The sequence below is a fragment of the Triticum urartu genome, chromosome 1, assembly GCF_003073215.2.
Source record: "Triticum urartu cultivar G1812 chromosome 1, Tu2.1, whole genome shotgun sequence".
NCBI lineage: Eukaryota > Viridiplantae > Streptophyta > Magnoliopsida > Poales > Poaceae > Triticum > Triticum urartu.
The window spans coordinates 13,151,258-13,159,729 of NC_053022.1; the positions used below are offsets into that span (position 1 = coordinate 13,151,258).

The 8,472-nt window shown below is 45.2% G+C and overlaps 2 protein-coding genes across 2 annotated transcripts; both read right to left on the reverse strand.

Annotated features, from left to right (window-relative positions):
* Positions 1-4: 4 nt before the first annotated feature.
* Positions 5-3,501, reverse strand: LOC125542724 (zinc finger transcription factor YY1-like). Its single transcript, XM_048705896.1, has 6 exons — positions 3,229-3,501; positions 3,052-3,110; positions 2,508-2,716; positions 2,051-2,140; positions 1,159-1,299; positions 5-809 (listed from the first exon to the last, which is right to left on the reverse strand). Exons 1-6 carry the CDS (start codon positions 3,348-3,350, stop codon positions 273-275), a joined length of 1,158 nt encoding a protein of 385 aa, XP_048561853.1. The 5' UTR covers positions 3,351-3,501; the 3' UTR covers positions 5-272.
* A 1,621-nt stretch (positions 3,502-5,122) lies between these two features.
* LOC125542731 (V-type proton ATPase 16 kDa proteolipid subunit-like) lies at positions 5,123-8,465 on the reverse strand. The gene is made up of 3 exons (XM_048705907.1): positions 8,241-8,465; positions 7,875-8,160; positions 5,123-5,585 (listed from the first exon to the last, which is right to left on the reverse strand). Exons 1-3 carry the CDS (start codon positions 8,317-8,319, stop codon positions 5,453-5,455), a joined length of 498 nt encoding a protein of 165 aa, XP_048561864.1. The 5' UTR covers positions 8,320-8,465; the 3' UTR covers positions 5,123-5,452.
* Positions 8,466-8,472: the final 7 nt, after the last annotated feature.

Below are 8,472 nucleotides of genomic sequence, written 5' to 3' on the forward strand. Positions count from 1 at the left end.
GACAAGATTTACTACCACACGGTGGAAGGCAGATATATTACATAAATGGATCATCTCAACAAAATGACCAAACAACATCAGTAAGTGTCTGTTCACATCCGCGCAATCTAATTCTACCATAATTATAATGCCCACTTAGTTCCGTTCGTTGCTAGTTTTCAGCGTAGGCATACACCAAACTTACTAAAAGGAAGCAGACAACCACATCTAAACAACCTAGGGCACACGCTCCAGCGGAATGTCAGTAAACAGGGAAAATAATGAATGTCCAGCTAGTCTTCATCTTCTTCTGTTTCCTCATCGTCGGCGTTCTGGTTACCGTATCTCCAGCCATCTTCTACATTGTTACCACCAGGATCTTCCTCGGTCTCTTCACTGTCATCGTCATACATACCCTTGCCTGGCCACTGGTTCTTTGCACCACTGGTATCAACACCCATCCTGCTGGAAACCTTGACATTGTAGGCGTTAGATGGAGGGGCCCTGTGCACTTGGCTTGTCTTGCTCCTTTTCGGGTTTGGCGCAATGTCACCACCGTCAGCATAGTTATACCCCGCTGCAGGTGTGGCGGACCTACCATTGTTTTCTTGATTGTGGTCAGGGTGCTGAGTCTTGAGATGGAGGTTGAGTTTGTAACCGTGGATGTAGGCTTTCCCACAGCCTTCGTAGGGGCAGACATAAGGGCGCTCACTGGAAAAGCTTGGTGGTGTGGGCGCAGAAGGCTTTGGGGTTGCTTGTATGGAAGGCTTTATGGTGCTTTGTGGTTTTTCTGCTGGTGGTGTATGCTGCACTGCAATAGGAGATCCAGTCTGCATCATGGCCACAAAAGACACAGTAAGTAAAACATAAGACTGACAAGATTCATATACACAACTGCAAACCGCGTTATGCAAGTGTGGCACCATGGGCATTTTAATAAATGATTATGTAGTTGGGATAGTAGGACACTAATCTGATAAACTAGATCACACTCCAACTTAATGTATTCATGGCATCCATTGTTCCAATCGGAAAACAGTTAACAAAGTTCCTCAGTGGATCAAATATGTCAGGGATAAAACTGAACATGTACCGCAGAACTTCATGGAACTAGCATGTATAGAAGGAAAAGATGATCCAAAAGATGAACATGGAAGTCAATGTGGTATAGCAACATACCTTTTCATGTGTCTTAATATGGCATTTTAATTTGAAGTCGCTTGTAAATCTTTTGCCACATGCTGGGAAGGGACATATATGATAATTTTCCACAGCATGTGTTTTGAGGTGTGCACGCAAGTTAAAATCCAATGAGAAGGCCTGCAATTCAGAGGATTTGTTTGTTAGAACAGGTAAAATATACCATAGTGAAACGATTAACCAATATGAAAGCATAAACCAACCAGACACTTGTAAATATGCAATCAGGAAGTTGTGGAGTTGTACAAAGTAGAAACCTCTAAAATTAGCAACAGTTTAGGCCCATAGCAATTGAATTTACATGCATTAAACTAGCTTGAGGGGTCAGGGAAAGTTTTATTAAGTTCATCAAATCAAATCCGCAAAGCATCTTCAGTTAGATAGAATCTGGCATGCCACTTAGTTTGGTAGCATTAGATAGAAGAACACTGTAATTTAAAAATGTAAGTTGTATGGTGAAAATTAGAAGCAAAAAATGAGAAGGCCTGAAATTCAGAGGATTTGTTTGTTAGAACATGTAAAACGTACCATAGTGAAAGTATTCACCAATAAGAAAGCATAAACCAACCACTCACTTGCAAAGATGCAAACAGGAAATTGTGGCGTAGTAGAAAGTAAACCTCTAAAATTAGAAACAGATTAGGCACGTAGCAATTGAATTTACAAGCATAAAACTAGCTTGAGGGATCAGGGGAAGTTTCATTAAGTTCATCTAATCAAATCAGCGGAACATCTTCAGTTCGATAGAATTGGTGCCACTCAACTTAGTTTTGGATCACCAGATAGAAGAACACTGTAACTATAAATGTAAGTTGTATGGTGAGAATTAGATGCAAAGAATGCTGTCGTGAAATAGAATGTGAATCCCTACCTTACCACAGCCTGGATGTGGGCAAACGAAATCCTTTTGTCCTGTGTGAGTAAGGTGGTGCCTCTTCAACTTTGAGCTATCTACAAATTTCTGCAAAACAAACAGAAAAAGGATTCATCATTTCTGTACAAAAGGAACAGTCACATAGTTAGGAATTACATTCTCCCATCAACAGTGAGCGCACATATAACGGTCGTTTCGTTCATGAGTTACCCGTATAGGACATAAGCAAAGGTCTTATATGTATAGTTGCACTGAAACAAATCTATTGGGCCTTAAATCCATCAATAACTATGCAAAACAGAGAAAGGTCCTAGTGGACAGAAAGATAAAGAGCTTAAAACCATTTTGCATATGAGACTGAAATCACAGGGAAGTTTGTCAACGCTAGTAAACGGATAAGTTCACCAACACGAGCATAAACATTGCTAAATGTGTAAGGTACTTTTGGAGTTACCTTCCCACAGCCGGGCTCCTGGCAAACGTACTGCCTCTCGCCGTGCACGTGAGCATGCTTCCTCAAGGCAGCCACGTCAACAAAGGTCTTGCCGCAGTTGTCGTAGCTGCAGAGGAAGAGTATCTCCGTGGCCGGCTCAACCTTGCGCGGCTGCGCCTCCGGCTCCTGCCCCACGCCGCCGTTCTCCTTCAGATTCTTGTACACGTCCTCTGCACACAGGTTACGCAGAAGCCAATCGCCAATTAGACATTGCAGGCAATCGCACGACCAGCTCAAACTGAACGACAAACTACAGAGGATAAGATAAATTTTGCTCTGCAATTCAGGATAAGATGCACTAAATTTTGCATCAGTCACTGCAGGCAGCCGCGCAGTCTGCTCAAACTAGTGGGCAAGACAAAATTTGTCCTATGATTCATGATAAGATGAAGAACAAATGCGTCAGATCGACATTGTCGGTCCGTTAGGCTCCAGGCTACACATCCGCCGATTCAAGGGGAGGGGAGGGGAGGAGGGGGGAGGTTCAGGGGGGAGCGCGCGGTACCTCTGACCCACTTGAAGAGGGCGCACTTGGAGCCGGGGGAGGCGAGATCCTGCGGGATCCTGCAACGCAACGACAACGCAACGGCGACGGCGCCGGTCAGTCAAGTCAGTCCCGCGCGGCGGGGCGGCGATCTCGGAGACGGACGGGCATCAGCGAGGGGAGGGGCGCGGGACGTACCACTGCTTGACCCAGCGGGCGGCGGGGCGCGGGCGGCGGCGGAGCGTCTGCGGCGGCGGCTGCGGCTGCTGCGCGGGCGGGTAGTAGTAGTATCCCCCGGCGCCCGCCGCCGCGTACTCCATGCCGCCGGGGCTGGCTGTCCCCTCTCCCTCCCTCCCTCCGCGCTGCGCGATGCGGCCGCCGGCGCCGTCGAGTGAGCTCTCCCCTCCCCTTCTCTCTCTCTCTCTAGGGTTCTTCGGCTCTCTCTCTCTCTCTCTGGGCAGGCAGGCCGCTCGCTCCCTCGGCCTTGGCCGGAAAACGTCGCATGACTCCGATTTGTATCCGAGAATAATTTCTTTTCTTCTTTGTCTTTGACAGGGTTTTTCTAAGCATCCTATTAAAAAAAATTACAAGTGTTTTTATGGTGGTTGTGATTCGGTAACATGAAATATTTGTGTTCAGATATACCGATTGTTTTTTAACAGATATATACCGATTGTTAATGGTACGCGGTTGTTTGTCGAAGTTGATATCTCGGTCCGATAGAATGCGGTTTACGGTTTTTTTAGATGAAGGAGGGTGTAATGTGAATTGTGTAGCGAGCACGGAGGAGATACGGCTCAATTTCCCTTTTAGAGCACACACACGGTGTGCTGATTAATTAGCCGCCTCTAACACTCACTTTAGTGGTATATACTGTTTTTTCTTTATCGATTCGTGGAAAAACCACCCCCTCTGTAAATAAATATAGGACCCGTTTAGATCACTGCTTATAGTGATCCAAACGATCTATACAGGGATACATATTGTTTTACGTACATGTTGTTTCTATGGAGTTTATCTTATAGATCAGAAAAAACTTTTATGCACTACGTGATTTTGCGTCATGCTGGAGGACAAACAAATGGACCCAACTTAAGGGTTAGGTTTCCTTCAGCCACGACCAATGCTCTTAGGGCATGAGAGGCTTCACATGGCAATTGCCCCGTGTGAAAAAATAGTTTCGGGTATCTTCATTTGTTTTTCCTCTCCAATGGAAGCAGCCACCACCGGTGGGCCTTGTCAAGCAAGCAAAATTTTTAGGATTTGAGTACACGTGCATGCATGCATCTATTATCCTCCACCCTACCTTCCCTATGTTTCACAATAGGATCACCTTCTCTCCCCTCAGGCATCCGCCTCCTGCAAAAGAGCCTATGACACCATCCGAGCCAATCTTTGTTAGACATCCGAGCTACATGGCCTGTGGCGCAGCATGTTGAGGCTATGCGGGTGCGCTAGGTCGCAGGGAAAAGGTGCGAGTAGGGAGGAGGGTGACATGGTGTGAGGGATGATGGGAGGAGGGTCGAGCGGAGGGTGGAGGCGGCGGCCACCGTGCGGGAAGATAACACTTAGGTGAATCTTTTTTTTTGTTCACATGGAAAGGGAGCTGCCTACTCGGTTAACGGGTGAAGAGGATCTTCAATAAAATTAAGAAACATTGTTTTTTCTCCGATAAAATTTAGGGTTCATTGTAGGTTACTTTTTTTTCTCGAGTTTCAATAAGTTGTATAGGTATAGGGGGGCTGTTTTAGAATCTTTGGCAGCGATACTCAAAGCTCAAGCACAAAAATATATCATGCAATTTTGCGGATTCTCAGTCGATTTCAACATTAAAAACACATATCACTTAGCTTGGGAGCCAAAAAAACTATATATGCCAAGTCGATCTTTCCCCCTTATCTATCAACACAATGAGAATTTTTCACAAAACCACATTTCAAAATCTTCAATTTTATTTTCATAAGCAAACAATCAAACACCAGTGTGCTTGATACAGCTAGTAGTTGGCATCACAAAATACGCACTAAACATAACAAACACAACATTCACTCCACATGCCCCAGACATAACAAAATGAATCTAGACACTGGAGTTACACACAAAAGTGGAACTAGGTCTAACTTTGCTTATTCATTCATCACGTCCCAAGAGGCTCATCGCCGATTATTACTCCAAACAATAAATACAACAGGTGCTAGGTACGACGAGTAGATACAGGTAGCTTTGTGTTGCCGAACATAGAATAAAATTACAGATGGAGGGCGTGGAAATCCCTATGATCCCAACCACATTATGTTCCTTGATCATGAACACAGAAGTAGAACCACAGTGTAATGCCAAACAAGTCTCTAAGAAGAAATAAACCCTTTCAAACAGAATACAATGATGGACCGTATGCTCCTTGCTTGCAAGCGATTTGTTTCTAGTCGGCGCGGGATTGGCCGGCACGCGAGGAGAGGATGATGCCGACGATGAGGCCGTACAGGGCAAGGGCTTCGGCAAAGATAAGGATGAGGATCATTCCGACGAACAGCTTGGGCTGCTGCGCGTTGGCCCTGCAAAGAAGGTTAAACAACAGAGTCAAATCAGTACTTCAACTTCCAGACAAAAGGTGGTTATCACTTATCTATATAAAAATCAATTTACCACTATGTTTTCCCCCTTTTAACATTTAAGTATGCAATAATATATTTCTGGAAAAAGCAGATGGCAGCATGTTCTGGTTATTGCAATACTCGCAGGCATTGTTTAGAGCCAAGCTGCTATTAGTGGCACAATCTCAATTCTGAGCTATTAGTGCTGTTCCTTAAAATGCTTGATATACATACCAGAGATCAATTGGATCTTGATTATACTATATGCATACGCTTAAGATATATGGAGCAGAAGGTTTAAGGTTTAATAATATAAGTACACAAAACCAATACATAGTAGCAACCGAAGGAATTAATAACCAACGATTCCCCATCCATTTGAATATATTTGGTGTACAGAAAAACCCAGATGCAAAAAAAAAATCACCATGCAAATCCAAGCTTAAGTTAGTATAGCGGGCCAATGTAGAATCTAGTTAAATTGCTTCCACAACATGTGCAAACCAGAAAAGTGAAATCACCATGCTAAACCCAAGCTGATGTTATTATAGCAGGCCAATGTAGAATCTAGTTAAATTGCTTTGACAAACATGTGCAACCCAAAGAAATATTAACATTGTTATGGCTCAAACAGAAGAAGCCATAATTTCAGACAATGTAAAAGGACCCACCAAAAATTATGAAGTAGAACTAGATGATGGACTATGAATTATGAAATCTAATATCACAGCTAAAAAACAAAGCTATTGCCACAAGAATAAATAAATCCACCACTAGCATGTTCTATCAGATTCACATTGTTGACTAATTGACAAAGCTATTTCCATCCTGCACGAACAATAAACTGCTATCTGCAACTCATATAGTAGCAGTGTATAGTATCCTACCATGACTCACCGCCCCTTGGTGTTCTCTCATACCAGCATAATATTACATCAAACTGGTTCAGAGAAATAAGCCGATGTGTGCAGTTTAACAAGTGAGACACACAACTTCATCTGTAAATTCTAGTCAAGCATGTCCCAGGTGACAACATATTTTTTAACTTATTTTCATTGATTATTACTCTACTAATATCTGGTTGTAGCCTGTCAAAGTTGCCAACCCCTGACCCAAATCCCAAATGAGGTAGTAGTAGCATGATTCCCTGCTGTAACTCACCCTCCTCAGAATGTAGACTACTTTACCAACTAGTACAAGATTTGCATAACACAGCCTTGACAATCTACGCAGCGATCCCACACTTTTGTTCACAAGCCTCGCAACAATGGAAGGGATCTATTTACATTAGCAGCTATCACCATTTGCATCCTCCCCGCACACCACATTTGACAGACTTCATATGTAAACATTGGTAAAGCATGTCCCAAGTAACAACAGCCCAGAACCAAGTAGCATGATTGATTCCCCGCTGTAACTCATCATCAATCAGATTTATACTAGTTTTTAGTACCAACTACCACAGGATTTACATCACATACTCCCACGCATTTAACTCATCATCAATCAGATTTATACTACTCCCTCCGTTCCCAAATATTTGTCTTTGTAGACATTTCAAATGGACTACAACATACGGATGTATGTAGACATATTTTAGAGTGCAGATTCACGCATTTTGCTTCGTACATAGTCACTTGTTGAAATCTCTAGAAAGACAAATATTTGGGAACGGAGGGCAATATTGCAATTCATATAGTAGTAGGCTACCATGACTCACTATGCTTGGTGTTCTCTCCATACCAGCATAACATTACATCAAACTGGTTCAGAGAAATAAGCCAATATGTGTGGTTTAACAAGTGAGACACACAGTTTCACCTTTTAACTCTAGTCAAGCATGTCCCACATGACAAGATCATTTCCATCTTATTTCCATGGATTATACTCTACTAATATGTACCATCGACTGACCCAAGGTCCAACCACATGTCAAGTTGCTAGCACCTGAGCCTGACTGAAGTAGCATGATTCCCTGCTGTAACTTACCCTCCCAGAATTTAGACTACTTTACCAACAACAAGCACAAGATTTACACTCGCATCCACCACAATCTACACAGCAATCACACACTTTTGTTCCCAGGCCGCGCAACCATGAAGGGATGTGTTTACATTAGGAGCTAGCAGCATTTGCATTCTTCCCACACATCACATTTGACAAATCTCTTCAGGTCGCGTGCGTGCGTGCGTGCATCAGGAAGAAGGGCAGCAGAAGGAGGGGGTGGGACGCGTGTGTATGTATGTATACCTGACGCCGGCGTCGCCGACGATGCCGATGGCCATGCCGGCGGCGAGCCCCGCGAGGCCGCAGGCGAGGCCGGAGGAGAGGTGCGCGTAGCCGTCGAAGAGGAAGTAGGGCTTGGCCTTGGGGTTGATCCCGGTGGAGATGATGACGGCGATGATGAGGCCGTAGATCCCGAGCACCCCGGCCATGACGACGGGCACGATGGACTTCATCACCAGCTCCGGCCGCATCACCCCCATCGACGCCACCCCCACCCCGCTCTTGGCCGTCCCGTACGCCGCGCCCATGCCTGCACGCGCATCACACACACCGCGGTCAGATCGCCGATCTGGAGGAGGGGGAGGGGAGATCTGGGGGAAGGGGGCTTACAGGAGAAGACGAGGGCGGCGGCGGCGCCGAGGAAGCCGAAGAAGGGGGCGGTCTCGTCGCCGCTGAAGGTGGAAGCCATGGCTGCCGGCGGGGGAGGGGATCTCGCCGGAGATTGGACGGCGGCGACGAGTGGAGGAGAGAGAGGGGAGGGGGAGAGGAGAGAGAGATATTATGGGGGACGGACGTGTGGACCAGGTGGAGGAGAGGTAATGGGAGACGACTACTGCGTGTG

Coding starts and splice junctions, on each gene's coding strand:
- LOC125542731 (XM_048705907.1), bottom strand. CDS start 8,319: ATGGCTTCCACCTTCAGCGGCGACGAGACCGCCCCCTTCTTCGGCTTC. Junction 8,161..8,240: donor CGCCGCCCTCGTCTTCTCCT/GTAAGCCCCCTT, acceptor ATGCGCGTGCAG/GCATGGGCGCGGCGTACGGG. Junction 5,586..7,874: donor GTCGGCGACGCCGGCGTCAG/GTATACATACAT, acceptor CCTTCTTTGCAG/GGCCAACGCGCAGCAGCCCA.
- LOC125542724 (XM_048705896.1), bottom strand. CDS start 3,350: ATGGAGTACGCGGCGGCGGGCGCCGGGGGATACTACTACTACCCGCCC. Junction 3,111..3,228: donor GCCCGCTGGGTCAAGCAGTG/GTACGTCCCGCG, acceptor GTTGCGTTGCAG/GATCCCGCAGGATCTCGCCT. Junction 2,141..2,507: donor AGGAGCCCGGCTGTGGGAAG/GTAACTCCAAAA, acceptor TTTGTTTTGCAG/AAATTTGTAGATAGCTCAAA.